The sequence below is a fragment of the Salmo trutta genome, chromosome 4 (assembly GCF_901001165.1).
Source record: "Salmo trutta chromosome 4, fSalTru1.1, whole genome shotgun sequence".
NCBI classification, from domain to species: domain Eukaryota; kingdom Metazoa; phylum Chordata; class Actinopteri; order Salmoniformes; family Salmonidae; genus Salmo; species Salmo trutta.
The window spans coordinates 4,216,426-4,239,789 of NC_042960.1; the positions used below are offsets into that span (position 1 = coordinate 4,216,426).

At 44.3% G+C, this 23,364-nt stretch overlaps 1 protein-coding gene across 2 annotated transcripts in view; it reads left to right on the forward strand.

The window, feature by feature from the left end:
• Positions 1-23,364, forward strand: part of LOC115191684 (zeta-sarcoglycan) — a 208,143-nt gene that overhangs the window by 147,667 nt on the left and 37,112 nt on the right. For both annotated transcript variants that reach the window (XM_029749529.1, XM_029749530.1), the window contains exons 6-7: positions 2,983-3,055; positions 20,164-20,287. In XM_029749529.1, the coding sequence (XP_029605389.1) occupies positions 2,983-3,055; positions 20,164-20,287 (197 nt within the window). The remainder of the gene's footprint in view (positions 1-2,982; positions 3,056-20,163; positions 20,288-23,364) is intronic.

Consider the following 23,364-nt stretch of genomic DNA (forward strand, 5'->3'; position numbering starts at 1 on the left):
GGCTTAGTCCACTGAGTGACCACTTAGCTTTTGCTCTCCTTTGTTTCAGCCAGGGCTTTGAATTACGTCATTCCTGTTTTTCCCGGGCTCTGAGACTCCATTGGAGACGTGCGAAGTGTCACGTAACAGCAGAGATCCTGAGTTTTTGGAAAAGATGTCAAACAAAGAAAATAAAAGGTCTGACAGGGTACTTCCTGAACAGAAGCATCTCAGGTTTTTGCCTGCCATAGGAGTTCTGTTATACTCACAGACACCATTCAAACAGTTTCAGAAACTGTGGAGTGTTTTCTCTCCAAAGCTAATAATTATATGCATATTGTAGTTTCTGGGCAGGACTAATAATCAGATTAAATCGGGTACGTTTTTTATCCAGCCGTGAAAATACTGCCCCCTAGCCATAAGAGGTTAAATAAAGGTGAAATAAATACATTTAAAAAAAATATTTGTTTAACACTTTTTTGGTTACCACATGATTCCATATGTGTTATTTCATAATTAGAGTGTCTAGTTTGAGAAACAGACACCTCACAAGTTTTCAACTGGCAGCTTCATTAAATAGTACCCGCAAAACACAAGTCTCAACGTCAACAGTGAAGAGGTGACTCCGGCATGCTGGCCTTCTAGGCAGAGTTCCTCTGTCCAGTATCTGTGTTCTTTTGCCCATCTTAATCTTTTCTTTTTATTGGCCAGTCTGAGATATGGATTTTTCTTTGCAACTCTGCCTAGAAGGCCAGCATCCTGGAGTCGCCTCTTCACTGTTGACGTTGAGACTGGTGTTTTGCGGGTACTATTTAATGAAGCTGCCAGTTGAGGACTTGTGAGGCATCTGTTTCTCAAACTAGACACTCTAATGTACTTGTTCTCTTGCTCAGTTGTGCACCGGGGCCTCCCACTCCTCTTTCTATTCTGGTTAGAGACAGTTTGCACTGTTCTGTGAAGGCAGTTGTACACAGAGTAGTTCCAGATCTTCAGTTTCTTGGCAATTTCTCGCATGGAATACCCTTCATTTCTCAGAACAAGAATAGACTGACGAGTTTCAGGAGAAAGTTCTTTGTTTCTGGCCATTTTGAGCCTGTAATCGAACCCACAAATGCTGATGCTCAAGACACTCAACTAGTCTAAAAACGGACAGTTTTATTGCTTCTTTAATTAGAACAACAGTTTTCTGCTGTACTAACATAATTGCAAAAGGGTTTTCTAATGATCAATTAGCCTTTTAAAATGATAAACTTGGATTAGCTAACACAACGTGCCATTGGAACACAGGAGTGATGGTTGCTGATAATGGGCCTCTCCACGCCTATGTAGATATTCAATAAAAAATCTGCCGTTTCCAGCTACAATAGTCATTTACAACATTAACAATGTCTACACTGTGTTTCTGATCAGTTTGATGTTATTTTAATGGACAAAAATGTGCTTTTCTTTCAAAAACAAGGACATTTCTAAGTGACCCCAAACTAGTGAACAGTAGTGTGTGTATATATATATATATGTGTGTGTGTGTGTGTGTGTGTGTGTGTGTGTGTGTGTGTGTGTGTGTGTGTGTGTGTGTATGTATGTATATGTGTATATATATATATATATATATATATTGTCCTTCTATTGTGCTACTATTGTCTTTCTATTGTACTTGTACTATCCTTATATTGTACTACTATTGTACTACAATTGTCCTTATATTGTACTATTATTGTCCTATTGTCCTTCTATTGTACTACTATTGTCCTATTGTCTTTCTATTGCCCTACTATTGCCCTTCTATGGCTTCTATTGTACTACTGCTGTCCTTCTATTGTACTACTATTGTCCTATTGTCTTTCTATTGTCCTACTATTGTCATTCTATGGCTTCTATTGTCCTACTATTGTCCTATTGTATTTCTATTGTCCTACTATTGTCCTTCTATGGCTTCTATTGTATTACTGTTGTCCTTCTATTGTACTACTATTGTCCTATTGTCTTTCTATTGTACTACTGTTGTCCTTCTATTGTACTACTATTGTCATATTGTCTTTCTATTGTCTTACTATTGTCCTTCTATGGCTGCTATTGTACTACTGTTGTCCTTCTATTGTCCTACTATTGTCTTTCAATTGTACTACTATTGTCATTCTATGGATTCTATTGTCCTACAATTGTCCTATTGTATTTCTATTGCCCTACTATTGTCCTTCTATGGCTTCTATTGTATTACTGTTGTCCTTCTATTGTACTACTATTGTCCTATTGTCTTTCTATTGTACTACTGTTGTCCTTCTATTGTACTACTATTGTCCTATTGTCTTTCTATTGTCCTACTAGTGTCCTTCTAAGGCTTCTATTGTACTACTGTTGTCCTTCTATTGTCCTACTATTGTCTTTCTATTGTCCAACTATTGTTTTTCTATGGCTTCTATTGTCCTACTATTGTCATTCTATGGATTCTATTGTCCTACAATTGTCCTATTGTATTTCTATTGCCCTACTATTGTCCTTCTATGGCTTCTATTGTATTACTGTTGTCCTTCTATTGTACTACTATTGTCCTATTGTTTTTCTATTGTACTACTGTTGTCCTTCTATTGTCCTACTATTGTCATATTGTCTTTCTATTGTCTTACTATTGTCCTTCTATGGCTTCTATTGTACTACTGTTGTCCTTCTATTGTCCTACTATTGTCTTTCTATTGTCCTACTATTGTCCTAATATGGCTTCTATTGTACTACTGTTGTCCTTCTATTGTCTTTCTATTGTCCTACTATTGTCCTAATATGGCTTCTATTGTACTACTGTTGTCCTTCTATTGTCCTACTATTGTCTTTCTATTGTCCTACTATTGTCCTAATATGGCTTCTATTGTCCTACTATTGTCTTTCTATTGTCCTACTATTGTCCTAATATGGCTTCTATTGTACTACTGTTGTCCTTCTATTGTCCTTCTATTGTCTTTCTATTGTCCTCATATTGTCCTTCTGTTGTCTTTCTATTATCTTTCTCAGGGAACGAAGGCGTCGTCTTCGGACATTCAGTGGAGACATCCCACATCAGAGCAGAACCTTTCCAGGATCTCAAGTAAGCATTCTGGGATCACACACACACACACACACACACAAATGGACACACACATGAAGATGGATGGACACACACACACACACACACACACACACACACACAGATGGCTGGACACACACACACACTGACTCACTCATTTACTGTTACTTTGAAGATACCCCAAAGTCATTAAAAGAAAGGGAGAGTGAGTGGGAGAGTGTGTGTGGGAGAGTGTGTGTGGGAGAGTGTGTGTGTGTGTGTGTGTGTGTGTGTGTGTGTGTCCATACCTGTTTATTCCAGTAGTGTGTTGAGAGCCCTTGACTTCACTTCATAAAACCCATCTGCCTTGGCGGCGAGGTCATCCTGATGTGAGTGTACAGTAGAGACTGTAGTGCCGTGCAGTTATACAGCTCTTTAAGAGGACAGTCCTGGCCAGGCTGCTCCTCCATACACTCTCCAGTCATCTACATTAAACCCAGGTAAGGATCAGATGAGATGCTTTATACAGGCTCAGCTAGTGACCGAGGACACACTGCATCGACCCTCTCAGTCAATGGCTGATGGATAGAATGAACCAGGGTCTGTCTTCATAAAGCGTCTCAGCCACAGGAGGTTGGTGGCACCTTAATTGGGGAGGACGGGCTCGTGGTAATGACCGGAGCAGAATAAGTGAAATGGTATCAAACACATCAAACAGATAGTTTGATGCCATTCCATTAACTCCGTTCCACCCATTATTATGAGCCCTCCTCCCCTCGGCAGCCTCCTCTGGTCTCAGAGTAGAGTTGCTAGGATCAGTTTTGTCTTTCAGATCGTCATGAATAACATTACATGGAGAAGAGGGACCTGATCCTAGATCAGCACTAGAATCAGCAATCCCCATTTCCATGTAATCACTACGATCTAATAGGATCCAGGATCAGATTTCTCATTTGATATCTATTTTGTTATTGTATAGAAGGCAGAACGGATCCTTGAGATAGTGACAAGTGTAAAGGCATATACAGTGTTTCCCCTACTGTTGTACAGGTGGGCTTGCCTAAAAAGAGTTTGGTTTCTTTTGTTTTCAACTGACAATGTTGATGCCAGAGGGCCTGGATGTTGCCTTGGGGGTGTCTCGCCTCACGCCGCCGTCTGGGTACAGACTTCAATAGCAAGTGAACATGTCATTCTCCTCCTAATTCAATACAGCTGTGTACTCTTATTGTGAATCCATTCAACACAGTTTGATGGCAGAGGTATTTGATCGCTGGTCTCTCAGCCAATCAAATCTCACCGATTTATATACCTCTCGCCTCATTGGCCCGACAGCCGCATTGACTGCCGGCCATAACACTTACATCCTCTTGAACAGTCAAGCAGCTCCGTATCAGTGTCTGTATTGTACGTCATAGCAATGATCCTTTAAAACGATAGCCTAAGGGCCCTGCGGGCTAGCTAGCGTAGCGGTAAGTACATGTGTGGATTGGCAGAGAGACTGACAGACAGGCAGACAGGCTAGCGTAGTGTAGCGTTAGCATACAGTGCAGTATGTAAATGTGTGGATTAACAGAGAGACTGACAGACAGGCTAGCATAGCGCTAGCATACAGCGCAGTATATAAATGTGTGGATTAGCGGAGAGAGAGAGACAGACGGGTATGATGGAGAGCTAATGGGCAGCTTCCAGTCACCTATGAACTGCTTTTATGCAAATGTGGCAGGCTCATTTGTATATTGTCAGGGCAGATTAAGTTCTGGGTAGAGAAAGGGACTGATGGGCATGGATTGGACTGGAGGGAAGGAGGGACTGATGTAGGGAGAGGGAGAGAGAGGGGAGGAAAGAGAAGAGAAGGGGGGAGAGAGAGGGAGGGGGAAAGAGAGGGAGGGAGAGAGGGAGGGAGTGATAAAAATAGTGGGGGAGGGAGGGGGGGAGAGGGAGGGAGGGAGGGGTGTGTTTTATGTATCATATTGTTACACCTTCTCTGTGTGCATCCCAAATGGCACCCTATTCCCTACATAGTGCACTACTTGCTATAGGGAATAGGATGCCTTTTGGGCCTCTTCCTCTGTCTGTAATATAGGTGTTGGTTGGGAAGTCTCTTTTGAATTTCTCCTGATTTCTCTCCGTCTAAATCCACAATACACCAGGTAGTTGCCGCACACACACACACATGCACACACACACATGCGCGCACACACACGCACGCACGCACGCGCGCACACACACATGCGCACACACACAAAATGCATGACACATATGAATCATTTCAGAGTGGCACTCTCATCCCTTACCTCTGAGTGAACTGAAATGCGACACATTTTTGACTGACCAGCCGTGGCCTTTCTCTCCGCTCCGCGTCGGGGGTTAATTCGGTATTACACGCTTTACATATTTCACTCCCTCGTCTCTCACTCATTAATTGTTCGGCAGAATGGAAACATAGAAATGAATCAAGTTCATATCCCTACCTTTTTATAGTTGTTTAATATAAGTGTGTTCATTAGGACTTGTACTTAACAGGCGATCGAGGTGAATCACTGCTAATTAGCTGGACCAGGGCTTCTGTCTCTATTTTTGGATTTGGTATCACTTTTTTACTTTTCTTTTTTTGATCAAATCCGTTTTTTGGCCGAGGTCGTTTGTCCCTCCCCCTTCTTTCTTTCTCTATAAAAGTCCCCTGATTTTGCAGTTAAAGTAAATGAAAGATGTAATGACTTGATGGAGTCTATTTGAGGCTAATGATGTATGTTATGGTGTAACCCTCTAAAGTACAAATGAACATAGAATACATCCCAAATGGCACCCTACTCTCTATTAATTGCACTACTTTTGACCAGAGTCCTATGGGCTCTAGAGTCCTAGTAATGCACTAATGGGAATAGTGTGTCATTTGGGATGCAGTCAAGCCTACGCAGCAGGATAGACACGCCAATAGTTATAGAGACTCTTTTAGAAGTTTGGACACAATTTGCTTGACGGTGACCCCAGGAAAACTGGGATAAAGTCCTCTCCTTTCGATTAACCCCAGACCCTGTTCCTAGAATGCCCTGTTGAAACTTTTGCATATTGGTCCCACCTAACCCCAAATTCTTTCTCCTACATCACATATTAACTACTAAAAAGTAGTGTAAGTGTGGTTTGTGTCTGTTGTCCTCTGTGGTTTGTAAAAATGGGAGGGAGAGAGAGAGACAGTAGAGAGAGAGAGAGAGACAGTAGAGAGAGAGAGTTAAAGAAGAGAGACAGTAGAGAGAGAGAGGGTTAAAGAAGAGAGACAGACGGTTAAAGAAGAGAGAGAGAGACAGTAGAGATACAGAAGGTTAAAGAAGAGAGAGAGAGACAGTAGAGATACAGGTAAAAGAAGAGAGCGAGAGTAGAGACAGCAGGTAAAAGAAGAGAGAGAGAGTAGAGACAGCAGGTAAAAGAAGAGAGAGAGAGTAGAGACAGAAGGTAAAAGAAAAGCGAGAGAGAGAGACAGACAGGAGGTGAAAGAAGAGAGAGAGAGCGAGACAGTAGAGAGACAGATGGTAAAAGAAGAGAAAGAGAAACAGTAGAGAGACAGACGGTAAAAGAAGAGAGCGAGACAGTAGAGAGACAGATGGTAAAAGAAGAGATAGAGAGAGAGAGACAGTAGAGACAGAAGGTAAAAGAAGAGAGAACAGTAGAGAGACGGAAGGTAAAAGAAGAGAGAGAGAGACCTTAGAGAGACAGAAGGTAAAAGAAGAGAGAGAGAGAGAATAGAGAGACAGAAGGTAAAAGAAGAGAGAGAGATAATAGAGAGACAGACGGTAAAAGAAGAGAGAGAGAGACAGTAGAGAGACAGACGGTAAAAGAAGAGAGACCGTAGAGACAGAAGGTAAAAGAAGAGAGAGACAGTAGAGAGACAGTAGAGAGACAGACGGTAAAAGAAGAGAGAGACAGTAGAGAGACAGAAGGTACAAGAAGAGAGAGAGTAGAGAGACAGAAGGTAAAAGAAGAGAGAGAGAGACCGTAGAGAGACAGAAGGTAAAAGAAGAGAGAGAGAGACCGTAGAGAGACAGACGGTTAAAGAAGCGAGAGAGAGACCGTAGAGAGACAGACGGTTAAAGAAGAGAGAGAGAGAGTAGGGAGACAGGAGTTTGATCAAAGAGAACAAAATCTCAAACAAGAGTCAGAAGACAGAGAGTGCGTGTCATCAGCAATCAGCTAATTCCACTAGCTAACACTGGCTCCATAATCAGATGAGCATTGATCAAGCTGTTGGAAGTCGACATGGCCCAAATGACACCCTTTTCCCTACATAGTGCACTACTTTTGACCGGAGCTCTATGGGCCCTGTTTAAAAGTTGTGCACTATATAAGGAATAAGGTCAATTTGGGATGAAGCCAAAGAGTTCACAGAGGTCCAGACTCAATTAAAGCCTCATCCAAAGAACTACAGAGGAACAGGTCCAGTCGATATCCTCCTCTTCCCTCTCTGTACACCCTTACAGCTCTACCTCCCTACCCCCGGTCAAAGGGGAACCCCTTTGAGACTTCAACCCCACTCAGAGTCAAGGGCTTTGGGAGAGATCTCCCCCACATATCCCCCTTCCCTCCAAAGCCACAGTGCAGTACAGTGATGCTCCTGAAGCAAAGTTTAAGTTGGCTCTTTGGGAAAGTTTCTGTGAAGTGAACTTGGCTCTTTGGGAAAGTTTCTCTGAAGTGAACTTGTTTTTTGGGGAAAGTATCTCAGAAGTGAACTTGGCTCTTTGGGAAAGTTTCTCTGAAGTGAACTTGGCTCTTTGGGAAAGTTTCTCTAAAGTCTACATGGCTCTTTGGGAAAGTTTCTCTAAAGTGTACATTGCTCTTTGGGAAAGTTTCTCTAAAGTGAACATGGCTCCTTGGGAAATTTTCTCTAAAGTGTACATGGCTCTTTGGGAAAGTTTCTCTGAAGTGAACTTGGCTCTTTAGGAAAGTTTCTCTGAAGTGAACTTGTTTTTTGGGGAAAGTATCTCTGAAGTGAACTTGGCTCTTTGGGAAAGTTTCTCTGAAGTGAACTTGGCTCTTTGGGAAAGTTTCTCTAAAGTCTACATGGCTCTTTGGGAAAGTTTCTCTGAAGTGAACTTGGCTCTTTGGGAAAGTTTCTCTAAAGTGTACATGGCTCTTTGGGAAAGTTTCTCTGAAGTGAACTTGGCTCTTTGGGAAAGTTTCTCTAAAGTGTACATGGCTCTTTGGGAAAGTTTCTCTGAAGTGAACTTGGCTCTTTAGGAAAGTTTCTCTGAAGTGAACTTGTTTTTTGGGGAAAGTATCTCTGAAGTGAACTTGGCTCTTTAGGAAAGTTTTTTGTAAGTTTGACTGAAAGTATGGAAAAGTTTCATGGAGGTTTGGCTCAAAACGGAAGTTGGTTCTGTGAGAAGCTTGATGACTCGCTTCACTTTTGTGGCCCACTTTAATAATAATGTCGATCACATCAGGTGGGTTGGAAGTTAATGAAAATCCTTGGCTAAGGTCAATGCAGCCGGCGCTGTATTTCTTTAGTATGTGGGCTATGTACAGGAACAGCCATCTGGGTCTTTTATGACCAAAACCAAAGCGCCTTTTATTCATTATCAGGCAGATTTACCGGGACATTGAGCAACAAGGACGTTCTCCACCATCCTCTTCCATCAACCATTAATTAGTTACACTGAAAGAGGCATTACAGGCATAGGAAAAGGCCTGAACAGAGTTGGGATATGGAAATAATTTGGTGTGTGTGTGTGTGTGTGTGTGTGTGTGTGTGTGTGTGTGTGTGTGTGTGTGTGTGTGTGTTTGGTGTGTGTGTGTGTGTGTGTGTGTGTGTGTGTTTGGTGTGTGCGTGTGTTTGGTGTGTGCGTGTGTTTGGTGTGTGTGTTTGGTGTGTGTGTGTGTGTGTGTGTGTGTGTGTGTGTGTTTGGTGTGTGTGTGTGTGTGTGTTTGGTGTGTGCGTGTGTTTGGTGTGTGCGTGTATGCGAGTACCAGCCTCTGTATATAGCCGTGTGTCTGTCAGTCATTGTGAACCCATCCAGAGGTTACGCTGCTCTGTGGACTGGTTGCTGACATGTTAGTTTTGCAGCAGGCTGGACACCCAGGTCTCTTATAGCAGATGGAGAGCCGTGTGCGAGACTCTCGCTCATCTCAGAATGGCTCGGTTGGATCAGCAAACAGCCCAGACAATAGACTAAGAATGCATTCCGTCAACACTACACACAGTTTTGCATTCCTACTCCCTAGTAGGTAAAGTAATTGTCCACTGAAAATCTCACTTTGAAAAGTCAATATTCTGTTATACACAAATAATGTTGTTGACTTGTCATAGTTGCTCTCGCTGTAACCTGTGCGTTGCTGATATTTACATATTGATATGAGGAGCACAGCACCGCAACAGGAGTTCTGCTGGTTGGATTTCTTCACTTTGACAACCGCTTGGGCCAAACCCGACGAGCTTGACTATTCTGCGTTATTAGTTGTGCATCAACTGCCTTCCTTCTGACCGGAGGCCTTACTTACTCCCCACAATGCAACACACTTGTGGGGTTTAGAGTTCCCTTTTCACTCCTCTTATCTAGCTTTAACCCAGTCTTAGTTGTACGAGCGTTGGTTCGGCATAATCAGCGGAATTCCCTGCTAACGGGCCCTTTGGTACGCTCCATATTGTGGATGGACGGTGGGGTACAGTTGTACTTCAATGGTTCCCATGACCCAGCCTGTACTCCTTGGAGCTACCCACGTTTGAGACGGTGTACGGTGGCCAGGAGCAAAAACTCCCTATTAGTCGGGCCCAATGGAGAAACCCTGGGAGGACCAGGCTGTTCGGAGTGGCCCTTCCTCTGAGGCTGTGCTGAGTCAAGATTAGAAGATTTCACCAGTGGAACCCAACCCACCTTTTTTCGGTTGTCAGGAAGTGCATCCTGTATGACTTAGCTCAAGTCGGGACCTGCTCCCCTTTAGTATCTTATTCTCCTTCGCTTTCCCTCCCAGTGCCGACTGCTCGCCCGATGCCGCACTCTAGGCCAAAGGCCTTCAGTATATCCAGTGAGTACAGTATCACCCGTGTACTGATCAAGGTCACAAGTCTTGTTCACCGCGACCTCATAGGCCCAGTGTCCTCAGCAGATCGAAGTTTGAGGTAGGCCATTTTCCACGGGCTCCCATCGGAAAACCGTAGACCAGGACTCTGCTGAGCCAGAACTGCTCAGCAATGAGTGGGGCAATCGGTAAGTACTTATCCACCTTTTCCTCTCTACCCCTCTCCAGGGTATCCTCATTCCTCTCATATCTCACCATGACATCCGCAACCACTCCCAGCTTACCTCTCACGAACAGCAAGTCTGGGATCCACAGACCCCCCTCCTTCGTTTTCACTCTCAGCTCTTTGGTGACTTTCCACCCCTGCTTCCTCGGCGAGTAGGTCACAAATGAGATTGTGCCTTCTCAGCCTGGCATTGCCCTAGTATGTGTGATATTGTTTCCAACTTGTGGTCACCTTCTGCATACGGCTTCCACTTTGTTCCGCCCGCGAGCCAATGTCTCCCTTGTAGGATATACGTTTGCCCTCAGTTTAAGCTCAGCTACATAGTGTAGCTGTTTAAATCGCACCGCTGCTGGATCTGCAAGCCAGCTGTAGCTGATCTTGTCTTGGTGGAACATGCCAGTTCCATTTCCACAAGCAGCACCGCCCAATCCTCAAATACTTTCAACCTCCAGTTAGAGGGATTCTTACACAGCTGCTTGTGCTTTTTTGGCTCCACCTCTGCTCTCTTTGTGCTTGAGCCATCTTCCCCGACTGGCATCATAGCATCTAGACTTTCTCCCAGTTTCAGAGTTTGCTCCGGGACTCCCCCATATCCACAGTTTTGAAAATTCCTCCCGTGGCATTGTATATTCCGTTACCGCCCTTGTCAGTGGGTCTGACGACACTGACAGGTTAAATAACCATCGCGCCTGGATTGCTGGTATCATTTTTGCCAACTTCACAATGCCTAAGCCGCCGTCTTTGCTCCGAGCATAGAGCAGGCCGTCACAGGTTGACGGAGGTAGGTGCAGCCACTTTTTCACTGTTCGAATGTCCCGATGTCCCCGTGGTTTACCGTATATATCACTTGGGGGACTGTGTCACGCTCTGACCTAGGAGAGCTGTGTTTTCTCTGTTTAGCTAGGCCAGGGTGTGATAGGTGGGTGGGCATTTTATGTTTTGTGTTCTATGTTTTGGCCGGGTATGGTTTCCAATCAGATGCAGGTGTCTATCGTTGTCTCTGATTGGAAGCCATACTTAGGCAGCCTGCCTTTCCTTTGTTTTTTGTGGGTAGTTGTTTTCCGTTTTGTCTGTGTACCTTACGGAACTGTTGTCAGTCGTTTTATTGTTTTGGTTCGAGTGTCTTCATTAAAAGTCTAAATATGAGCACTATACACGCTGCGCTTTGGTCTACTCATTTTGACGTCTGTGACAGACTGCATATGCATTTAGTATGCTTACTTTTTGTCTGGGTTGTAGTGGCGCTTAATTGATTCTGATGACCCACTCTAGGATTTGTCCTCTCAAATCCGGCTTTGAAATCCCCAGCCCGGAGTTCACTTTCATGCCCAGATATTTTTCTGATTTATCTGGGTCAATCAGGTGTAGCTTTTCCCCTTCGATTGTCCATGCCTGACAGTTATTGACGGTGAATGCTACGCCCCCGTGTCTCACCATGAACCCATGGCACTTTTTTGGCTGCACACGTAGGCCAGAAAGTTGACAGAGACTTTCCAATATTTTTATGTTATGTTGCATGCCCGCCCAAGAGCTGCTCATAAGCACCAAGTCATCAGCAAATGCTAGGGTAGTCACCTTCTCTCCCCCAAACCTGTAGCCCTCTCCCATGCTCTCGAGCTTGTGAATCAGAGGGTCTACCGCAATGTTGAAGAGGAGGGGGGACATTGGGTCTCCCTGTTTCACTCCCACTTTCATTTCGATTGGCGGTGAGGTTCCTTCCTTCACCTTTATTCTCGTGCACACCTCCTCGTCGGAGTCCTTGATTAGTCTGATTATATGGCTATCCAGTCCCCTCTCTTTCAGGACATGGATTAAGTGTTCATGGGCCACTGAGTCAAATGCCTTGGCAAAGTCTATGAATACCACTGCTAGATCCCTTCTCTCTTCCCTGCTCTGATGTAATTCTCCATTTAGGACCATCAGGTTCTCCGCACACCCAGGGGTGGCAATAAATCCCCTTTGCCTGGGGTTGATCGGACACGCCTTCATCCTATAGTTGTATTTGTGGCCAAAGCATACATTACAAGAAAAACTCCCACTTAAAAAACACTTTAAAAAAGCTCAGCTGGCCAATCAGCTGTTTACTTGTCATGGATATTTTTAATGGAAACTGATCCCAGATCTGTATCTGCAGCCAACTTCCACCTAGTGCTAGCTCATCAGAGGGCCTTCTTACTGTACAAGAACCCCTCTTCTGGAAAGGGGAATTTATAGACAGAGTGGGAGATTTCAGCTGAGTGAAGCAGACGGTCTGTGTTCTAAAATGGTCCGTTTGTATGTGTCCGGTCCACCCCAGATAAATGGGTTTACAGTACAGTGTGTAGCCAGCTGGGAGTTTCCCAGTCTCTTCAAGCATGTGTTGGAACAAGCTGCAGTTAATGGAGCACAGTGTTTATCGTTCTTCATTTGATGTTTGGTTATACACTTCTTCAGGGGGCAATTGAAAATAAATTAGATTAAAACACAATGCATTTGCATGTGTGTGTGTGTGTGTGTGTGTGTGTGTGTGTGTGTGTGTGCATGTGTTTGTAGTTTATCTGTGTGTGTATCTGTGTATCAGTTTCTGTTTTCTTTAGTCTCAAACCGAAACACCCTCTGGCCATTTCTCCTAGTCTCACTCAAACTGAAACATTGTTTTACGGGCTCCGAAAACCTGATATTATCAAACTATCTCACCGCCGAAACACGCCTTCTGTTCTCTACGCGGTCACAACAGCTGCCGACACCCTCCAGACGTAACCGCGGCGACGTTCGTAGACGGTTTGGGGGCCCGCGGGGGCCCGGGCATATTGATGTCTGTCTGCCTTCCTGGTAAAAAAATCTAAATGATATTTATTGAGCCATCAGTAGCCTTCCAGGAGAGATGTAGTGACTGAGAGAAGCTCCGGCTTAGTCTAATCGCCTGTCCTCTTCCTTTACTTCCAACCAAAACATCATTATCGTCTTCAGCCATTTTCTTTTTTTTAACACTCTGAAAACACTCACCAGCTGGGACTTTCAGGGGCTTTATGTTAGATTTACTGGCAACACTTGGATCTGCGAGTCGGATCTAAATGGATTGGCCACCTTCCAATTCTGATCTTTTTTCACTAATTGGTATTTTGACCAATCAGATCAGCTCCTTTGCCCATAATCGGGCCAAAAGGTCAGAATTGGGCTGCCTGTGTAAACGCAGTCATCGTCACCCTATAGTATATTGTTGTTCTGTAACATGAGCTTTTGTATACAGAGAGTGAATCCTTACTAAAAAGGTAAAGTCAAACCAATGTTAAGTGGTGTTTCAGCCAAAACTGATATCACAGGCCTTAAATCAAATCCCATTTTATTGGTCACATACACATGGTTAGCAGATGTTAATGTGAGTGCAATGAAATGTGTCTACTTCTAGTTCTGACAGTGCAGTAATATCTAACAAGTAATCTCACAATTCCACAACAACTACCTAACACACACATGTAAAGGGATGGAATAAGAATATGTACATATAAATGTATGGATGAGCAGTATATACATATGAGATGAGTAATGTAAGATATGTAAACATTATTAAAGTGCATTATTTAGAGTGACTAGTGATCCAGCCTAGTGGTAAGAGCGTTAGACTAGTAACCGAAAGGTTGCAAGATCGAATCCCTGAGCTGACAAGGTAAAAATCTGTCGTTCTGCCCCTGCACAAGGCAGTTAACCGTCATTGAAAATAAGAATTTGTTGTTAACTGACTTGCCTAGTTAAATAAAGGTTAAATAAATAAAGTGGCTGATGATTTGAGTCTGTATGTACATAGCAGCCTCTGTGTTAGTGATGGCTGTTTAACAGTCTGATGGCCTTGAGATATAAGCTTTTTTTCAGTCTCTCGGTCCCAGCTTTGATGCACCTGTACTGACCTCACCTTCTGGATGATAGCGGGGTGAACAGGCTGTGGCTCGGGTGGTTGTTGTCCTTGATGGTCTTGTTGGCCTTCTTGTGACATCGGGTGGTGTAGGTGTCCTGGAGGGCAGGTAGTTTGCCCCTGATGATGCGTTGTGCAGACCGCACCACGCTCTAGAGAGCCTTGCGTTTGAGGGCAGTGCAGTTGCTGTACCAGGCGGTGAAAAAGCCCGACAGGATGCTATCAATTGTGCATCTGTAAAAGTTTGTGAGGGTTTTAGATGAGAAGCCAAATTTTGTCAGCCTCCTGAGGTTGAAGAGGCCCTCCTTCACCACACTGTCTGTGTGGGTGGACCATTTCTGTTTGTCAGTGATGTGTACGTCGAGGAACTTAAAACTTTCCACCTTCTCCACTACTGTCCCATCGATGTGGATAGGGGGGTGCTCCCTCTGCTGTTTCCGGAGGTTCACGATCGTCTCCTTTGTTTTGTTGACGTTGAGTGAGAGGTTGTTTTCCTGACACCACACTCCGAGTGCCCTCACCTCCTCCGTCTCATTGTTGTTGGTAATCAAGCCTGCAAACATCTGCAAACTTGATGATTGAGTTGGAGGTGTGCATGGCCACACAGTCGTGGGTGAACAGGGAGTACAGGAGGGGGCTGGGCACGCACCCTTGTGGGGCCCCAGTGTTGAGGATCAGCGAAGTGGAGATGTTGTTTCCTACCTTCACCACCTGGGGGCGGCCCATCAAAAAGTCCAAGACCCAGTTGCACAGGGTGGGGTTGAGACCCAGGACCTCAAGCTTAATGATGAGCTTGGAGGGTACTATGGTGTTGAATGCTGAGCTGTAGTCAATGAACAGCATTCTTACATAGGTATTCCTCTTGTCCAGATTGGATAGGGCAGTGTGCAGTAGTGTTCATGGTGTTAGTAACTTCGGGCCCTAATTATTGACTCAAATCCTAGCTGGAGTTTCACAGGCATACACTGGCAAATCTCCAATTGCTAATCTCCAAATCTCAAGTTATGAGCCGACTCCTAACTGAATGTCTGAGTACTTCCTACCCTAGTTTTAATGCCATGCTATTGATAACTTTAGAAAGTGAAACAACCACTTCAGATAGGAGGGAATACCAATCCAGCTTCACATAGCAGAATATCCACCCTAGAATATCCACCCTAGAATATCCACCCTAGATTATCCTTACCCTAGAATATACACCCTAGATTATCCACCCTAGATTATCCTTACCCTAGAATATACACCCTAGAATATCCACCCTAGATTATCCTTACCCTAGAATATACACCCTAAATTATCCTTACCCTAGAATATCCACCCTAGAATATCCACCCTAGATTATCCTTACCCTAGAATATACACCCTAGATTATCCACCCTAGATTATCTTTACCCTAGAATATACACCCTAGAATATACACCCTAGAATATACACCCTAGATTATCCACCCTAGATTATCCTTACCCTAGAATATACACCCTAGATTATCCTTACCCTAGAATATACACCCTAGATTATCCACCCTAGATTATCCTTACCCTAGAATATACACCCTAGATTATCCACCCTAGATTATCCTTACCCTAGAATATACACCCTAGAATATACACCCTAGATTATCCTTACCCTAGAATATACACCCTAGATTATCCACCCTAGATTATCCTTACCCTAGAATATACACCCTAGAATATCCTTACCCTAAATCTACTGGCCCCAGTTATAATGCTTCACAGCTGTTTTAATACCTCCTGTTACCCCACCAACCAATTCAGCTGGAAGTGGATATATGAATCCGGCCTCACACAGCAGAATATCCACCCTATCCATCGTCTCCTATAGCGTATAGACTCACTCCAGAGGTGGGCTGTATGGGCCAGATTGACTGAGCGCCCCAGAAGCCTGAACCATTGATTTCTTGTGAAGCCTGCACTGATTTAGCTAGCGGCCTTTCTGACGTTATGTGTCGTTTCACTTCAACCTGAGCCTGGGACTGAGCCTGAGTCTGCAGCTGTTACTGCCACTGGGAGGAGGAGAGAGGCCTTGTGCTGTCTTCACAAATACCTTACATCTGACCCAGCATTTTATTTTTTTGTGCTGAGTGAGAGAATGTAGTACGTTTCCCCTCCACCACGTGAGACCAGGGAAAGAGACAATGACACTGAATGTGGAACAATATGTCACATTGTTACGGCTCCTTCATCATCTCTCTCTCTGTTTCTCTGTCTCTCTCACACATCTAGCTCAGATAGAATAATGTGAGCAGCTAGCTCGTATTACCCATTTTATCTCTCTCTCTTTTGCTCTCTTTCTCCCTCCCCCATGTCTCTCTCTCTGTTGAAATGTCACATCACCTCAAAAGCGCCTGACGTTTCAGTCCCTCTCGAAAAACAGTCATCCTCTCCTTTCCTCCTATCCTCTCCTTTTCTCTCCTTTCCTCCTTTCCTCATTTCCTCTCCTTTCCTCCGTTCCTCTCTTTTCCTACTGTCCTCATTTTCTCCCTCTCTTTTATCTTGTCTTTAAGGGAAGTGTTTTCGTCAATACTTTTAGACTACCTGACAGGCATTTCAGGCAGATGAACAATGGTGTCTCTTCTCCTAGCAGGAGGCAGTATGAGTCAGCATATGGTCGCTCAGAGGGGTGGCATGCAGTAGTACAACAGATTCCCTCAAGCTTGGATAAAATGGGAGATAAAACCACATATAGATTATTTTTAAATTAATTTTTCTTTTACCCAATTCAAAAAGACTAGTATTTCCAGCTCATCAAATATGAAGCATATAAGTTAAGTTTCTCCTGATCACATGACTGACAGGATGTAATGGCTGTGCAGACTTTTGTTCAGGCCCTGCCCTAAAACACCTGGTTCCGCTAATTATGGTTTAGGCTGTTAGTGAGTTGACTATTTGGATCAGGTTTGTTAGTGCTAGGCAGGAACAAAAGCCTGCACAGCTAGTAGCTGCAAACCCCTGGTCTAATGTGGGCCTGTTTACCGGACACTGATTAAAGCTTTTCCTGAAGTAAAAAGGAATAGAGAATATTTAGGTTCAGAGAACCTGCTTTAAAAGCCTAGCCGGTCATTTTGAATGAGGTGTACGGATGAAATATTCTGCTAACTTTCCCAAAATTCTAAAGTGTTCCAGAAATCTTCCACAGAGATTTCTGGAAAACCTGGGAATTTTGGGAAAGTTACCACAATTTTCCAACCCTACAGGTGTCTAAGTCTGGCTGCTCACATATCAGCTTGTTGTTCTTACTCTCACCCTACTAGTTCCACTTCAATACATCTGTTTGTTTTCACCCCGGGACATGTTAGCCTCTCACATCGGTCTGTGGTAGGCGACTTTTACTGGCACTCCGCTTTGAGCCACTCACACTCTCAGCAGGGAGCCCCAGTGCACCATGGGAAGTTAAAGAGCTGCTTGTGCCTTGTTCTGATTGTGTTGCTAGCCGTGTAAGAGCTGCTGTTCTCAGAGCATAGCCTGGCGTTTCAGTTGGTGGTTTGTACTGGATTTGAATGGTACGGTGTCCATATTAGGACATAGTATGAGAAGTATGGAGTCCATATTAGGACAGCCAGATGAGGATGTTTTATGTAAATGTGACGAGAGACTGACTGGAAGCTTTTGTGTAATAAAATAGTATTTAACTACTGCTTTGAGGGTGTGTATACACTATTTATACAAAAGTATGTGGACACCCCTTCAAAGTAGCGGATTCAGCTATTTCAGCCAAGTCCGTTGCTGAAAGGTGTATAAAGTTCAGCTCACAGCCATGCAATCTCCATAGACAAACACTGGCAGTAGAATGGCCTTACTGAAGAGCTCAGTGACTACTACTTTGAGGTTGTATATGTGTTGTCTCTCTCTCTCTCTCTGTTCTTTTCTCTCTCTTTCCGCACACACTCAAATAAGTTCTGACACACATCCATCGGGTAGTCACGTCAGCGGCCTGGGCAGAAACGAAGGACGGACCACAGTCTTTTCACTATTGATTAAATGATCACCGATGGGATGCATGGAGCCATGAAATTACATTTTCATGAAATTAAAATAAAAAAATTCCAAGGGTCTCACTGCCATGTGCAATTTCCCAGGCTACATTTCACAGCCGCAGACGGGCGGGACGCGAATGTCCTTTTTTGACATTTTTGACCCAACCTAAGGATTTGCCAGGGAATCTACTGTAGTTAGTAGTAGGTTATAGTGGATGGATCATGGTTAGAAACAGGATCACGGTGCATTAGTTTGTAAATGTGAAGACGGAAAAGGCTTGAAACACCTTCAGGTGACCTCCCTGCTTCTCTTGCCTTGCGGGCACACACATACACAGTCTCACACATGCCTACACACTATTTTACACCTGACTGGCATTCGGTATTTAAGTGCTCTGAGTTTTACGAAATGCAACATTTACTTTTCAGTGATCAGAACCCCCACCCTCCATGTACCCATATACTCCATTACCCATAGTTCCGAGTCATCCCCCATACCTGTCTCTCTGTGACAAGTGTTGTGAGTTTTATAACTTTTACAACACAGTTGAAGGCTCTCACCTGTTCTTTTACTCTGAGAGATTCATGGAGCGAGTTTAGCACGGGATAGAACTACTCTTGGAGATGGGGACTTAAAAAAAGTAGTCACAAAAGTCACAGAGGCTTGAAAATGTCATTTTCCAACCATTTCTCATCGTTAAAGTCGGCTCACTCTTCCTGCCAGACGACACCTTTGTATCGCTCAGCGCTCTCTGACACTTTAAACAATTTATGTCGCCCCGACCGGCGACACAGAAGGGTGATGTGGGTTTTTTTTTACCGAAAAGGTCATGGGTTCAGATCTCAAACGGAAACATGGCGATACGGCATCAGGGCCATTAAAGGAGAAAGGTCAAGGTGAATGTCAAGCTATATACGCCTGGAAAACATCTAACTTATATTGTGACTGAAACCTCCATGGAGAAAGTTCTGAGTTTTTCTGTCTATGGTTTCTGTCTATCACACCCTCCCTCACTACTTTACAATGTGTACGCACCAGAACTATTATTACATTGCCTCCCCCTCCGTACCCCCCTGAGCTTTTAGAAGTTGTCAAATTAAGACGATAACTGTGTTGATGCATTCTCTCGTTGCCTATCTCTGTCATGTTATAAAAAATATGTCCGCCGCATAAAACAAGCCGTGGCGGACGGCATTGAAGGTCAAAGCGGATCTCCTCGCCGGCGAGAAGGAGCGCGGGAACGCAGGAAGGCGCGTCCTGCATGATAATGAATTGGACCGATAAGACCTACAGTCTCTGACTCTGGTGTCTTTTCATATAAAGAATCACCACCAAGGCCCTGGCTTTCTGGATGGATGGAAACTTTTTACGTTTTTTTTGGTCTCCGAATCACCGGGCGGAACAGCAGCCGGAGCAGCAACAGAAAATCAATGACCTGATTGAATTCCTCTTTTAAAACGGCCGAAAGTACCAGAGCTATTCATAGATATTGTATGATATCCTGACTGTGTAAGAGAAAGAGGCTGTGAAGGTTTTTTTGCAGAGAAGTTGGAAGGAGGGATCGTTAAGTCGATATATTCATTTCTGTCAGGTGGTTAATTATCCGAGGCCTGTTTCACCAGCTAACCTGATGGACCAGTGGACCAGATGACCGCTCAGTCCACAGGGAGACTTCCCATCCAGGCTTCCGTCTCTCTGTGTGTGTGTGTGTATGTGTGTGTGTGTGCCTGTGTGTGACAGAGAGAGAAAGGAACAGTGAGAAAATATGTGTACTAATGTGCCTGTGTATCACTTAGTGTCCCCCCCTCCCTTTCACATCACAGTCCAATCAAATCCTCTCAGCTAGATCTGTGTAATACTTTTTAAAGAAATGCTGCTTTAAAAAAAGTTTCAGTTCAGTTATTTTTCCGATCGGCGACTTACATTCTAATTGTACAGTAGGTTTTCATTATTGATCCTTCAAGTCACCCATGCATTGAATCTAAAGTGATTCGTTGTCTAACTGAATCCCTGGATGTCTGGTTCTCTGCAGGCTGGAGTCTCCCACCAGGACCCTGAGTCTGGAGGCTCCCAGAGGGGTGGAGGTCAACGCCGGGGTGGGCGACTTCAAGGCCTCCTGCCGGAAAGACCTGTTGCTCCAGTCGTCAGAAGGAGAGGTGAGAGGGGGGAGACGGGGGTCAGGTGGGAGTGTGTTGGGGTGGGGGTGTTGTTGGGGTGAGTGTGTGTGTTTTAGGAGGGCTACAATAGCGATGCTAGTAGCAGGAGTTCATTAAGTGTCTTATTAACCTAAAGAGCTCCATCAATCAGCGCAACCTTGTCCAGCTTTGTTCTCCTCTCCATTTATTTGGGGGAGAGATGTGACCTCATTAACGCTGCAGTCATGATGAGGTAGGTGCCTGTTATCTGTCTGTCTCTCTGTCTCTGTCTGTCTGCCCTTCGGTCTGTGGCCCAGCGCGCTGTCGAGACTTCACTGGAGCGAACCTTGTCATTAGCTCTGTAATTAACTCGGAAAGAAAAGCAGTGTTCGCCAAGACTGTGATAGTTTGATAGCATGTAGGAGAAAAAAAACGAGGAGAAAAGTTCTGACTTATTTGTCGTCTTCTTCTTTTTAAAGCTTGTTTTTCAGGGGGAGGGACGGATGGTTTTGGGAAGAGCCTTTCGTCTCATAGTAAATGTTAGTGGCATTTAGAAGGTAACTTACTCCTAACTCCTAAAGCACCACTTCAATCTCTATTAGACTTCCTTGTTGCTATGACCCACAATGCATCTGGGGCAGGCGAGAGGTCACAGGTTAGAGGCCAGTGTGATAAGTAGATGTCCCTGTCACGGTTGTCGTAGGAAGGAGAAGCGGACCAAAGTGCAGCGTGTGTGTCGTTCCACATTTTATTTACACTGTGAAACTATGCGATACATAAACTAAAGCACAAAACAACAAACCGTGACGCAGAGTTGAAACATACACTACTCAAAAAACAATCTCCCACAAACCCAGGTGGAAAAAAACCCTACTTAAGTATGATCTCCAATTAGAGACAACGAGGACCAGCTGCCTCTAATTGGAGATCATCCCAAACAAAACCCCAACATAAAAATACAAAACTAGGCCCTGACAACATAGACATAGAAAACATAGAGAGAGAAAACCCTGTCACGCCCTGACCTACTCTACCATAGAAAATAACATCTTTCTATGGTCAGGGCGTGACAGTCCCCCCCATAGAGTTAGATAGATAGGGTCTCATCTCCTATCTTTTCAATGTCCACTTCCACTTCTGGCTTTGGGCAACGTGCACCCTCTATCCAACTCCATGATGTCCCCTCTTTCTTTGTGTTGTTTGCATGCTAAGCACAACGCTGAAGTGGAACTGGTTTTTGTGACTGGTCCTAAACAAGTCAAGCGTTGTCAGACTTTCAGTCTCTCTCCCTGCTGTTACAGGATCACCTTCAGATGAAGACTAGCTAGTTCCTGAGATGTGTCCCTCTCTCCTTTCAGCTCCAGGCCCCCAGCCTGGCTTTAGTAACTACACCGACTATTTAATTAACTTCCAACATCCCCGGCAAAAGATCATTGTATGCCGTCACTTAACTATAAAAAGGCAATTGTTTTCTTATTTCTCCTCTTCCCTTTTTCTTTTTCTTCTCTTTCCTGTATAGGAGATAGAAAAATGTCTACCTTTAGAGGTAGATCTGGAGGTGAAAGAAATGCATACCTGTTTAGGTGAGGTGCTGGCTAGTGAAGTAGAACACTTGAAAAAGAAAAGGAGAGCCGCACACTCTAGGAGCCCAGATGCAAAAATGTAATAACCTAATATCCAACGTTTAGACAGACAAGCTGTCTTCATCAGGGTCTACCATTAGAGGTAGATCAGTCTGTCTTCATCAGGGTCTACCATTAGAGGTAGATCTGTCTGTCTTCATCAGGGTCTACCATTAGAGGTAGATCAGTCTGTCTTCATCAGGGTCTACCATTAGAGGTAGATCAGTCTGTCTTCATCAGGGTCTACCATTAGAGGTAGATCTGTCTGTCTTCATCAGGGTCTACCATTAGAGGTAGATCTGTCTGTCTTCATCAGGGTCTACCATTTGAGGTAGATCTGTCTGTCTTCATCAGGGTCTACCATTAGAGGTAGATCAGTCTGTCTTCATCAGGGTCTACCATTAGAGGTAGATCTGTCTGTCTTCATCAGGGTCTGTCTGTCTTCATCAGGGTCTACCATTAGAGGTAGATCAGTCTGTCTTCATCAGGGTCTACCATTAGAGGTAGATCAGTCTGTCTTCATCAGGGTCTACCATTAGAGGTAGATCAGTATGTCTTCATCAGGGTCTACCATTTGAGGTAGATCTGTCTGTCTTCATCAGGGTCTAGAGGTAGGTCAGTCTGTCTTCATCAGGGTCAGTCTGTCTTCATCAGGGTCTACCATTAGAGGTAGATCTGTCTGTCTTCATCAGGGTCTACCATTAGAGGTAGGACAATTCCCTGAAGAGGAGAAGAGATGATCATAGAGAGTGTAAGACTAGCAATAGACACTTGGCACAAAGCGTTGTCGGCAATCCGTGGGCTTTGACGCACAACGAGGGGTGTTATGAAACAGATGGACCTCTCTGTAGCCTTAGTGTGAAGGAGTTCTGTCAGTCTTTGTGCGCCGCGACAGCCAGTGATGCGTCCTGACCTTCCTGTCTTCGTCCCACATTGACTTCCTCCCTCATCTGTCCAGCCCTGGCAGCCACACAAATTACAACTTATGGGCCTCTATGAGGAAGTTGGGGAACACAGCCAATTAGATTAACCGCTCCTACTTTCCTCTCTCTTTCTTTTTAATTCTCAATTATTCCTCGTGTGATGGAAGACGTTGACAGAAGAAGAGGGAGAAGAGGAGAAAATAGATGTCTCTGTCAATTTGGAAGGGAAGGCAAACCACATCGGACACCGGGGCTTAACGCGAAATCGATGTTGTCAGCAGCTGGCACTTAAATGAGCTACATTAAAGTTTAAAAACTTTGGAGAGGCTGGAATTAAAACCAAATGGGTTCGGGTTCCCGATTCGGGAGCATCTTATCGCCTCCTCCGGGATTTCCATTAAAATCAGAGGGAATGAGACTTGACAGAGTCCTCTCGCTCTCCTCTAGTCCCGAGGCCTACTCACTCGCTCTGTCTCTCGCTCTCTTTCTCTCATCCCAAGGCCTACTCACTCTATCTTTTGCTCGCTCTCTTTATCTCTCTGTCTCTCTCTAT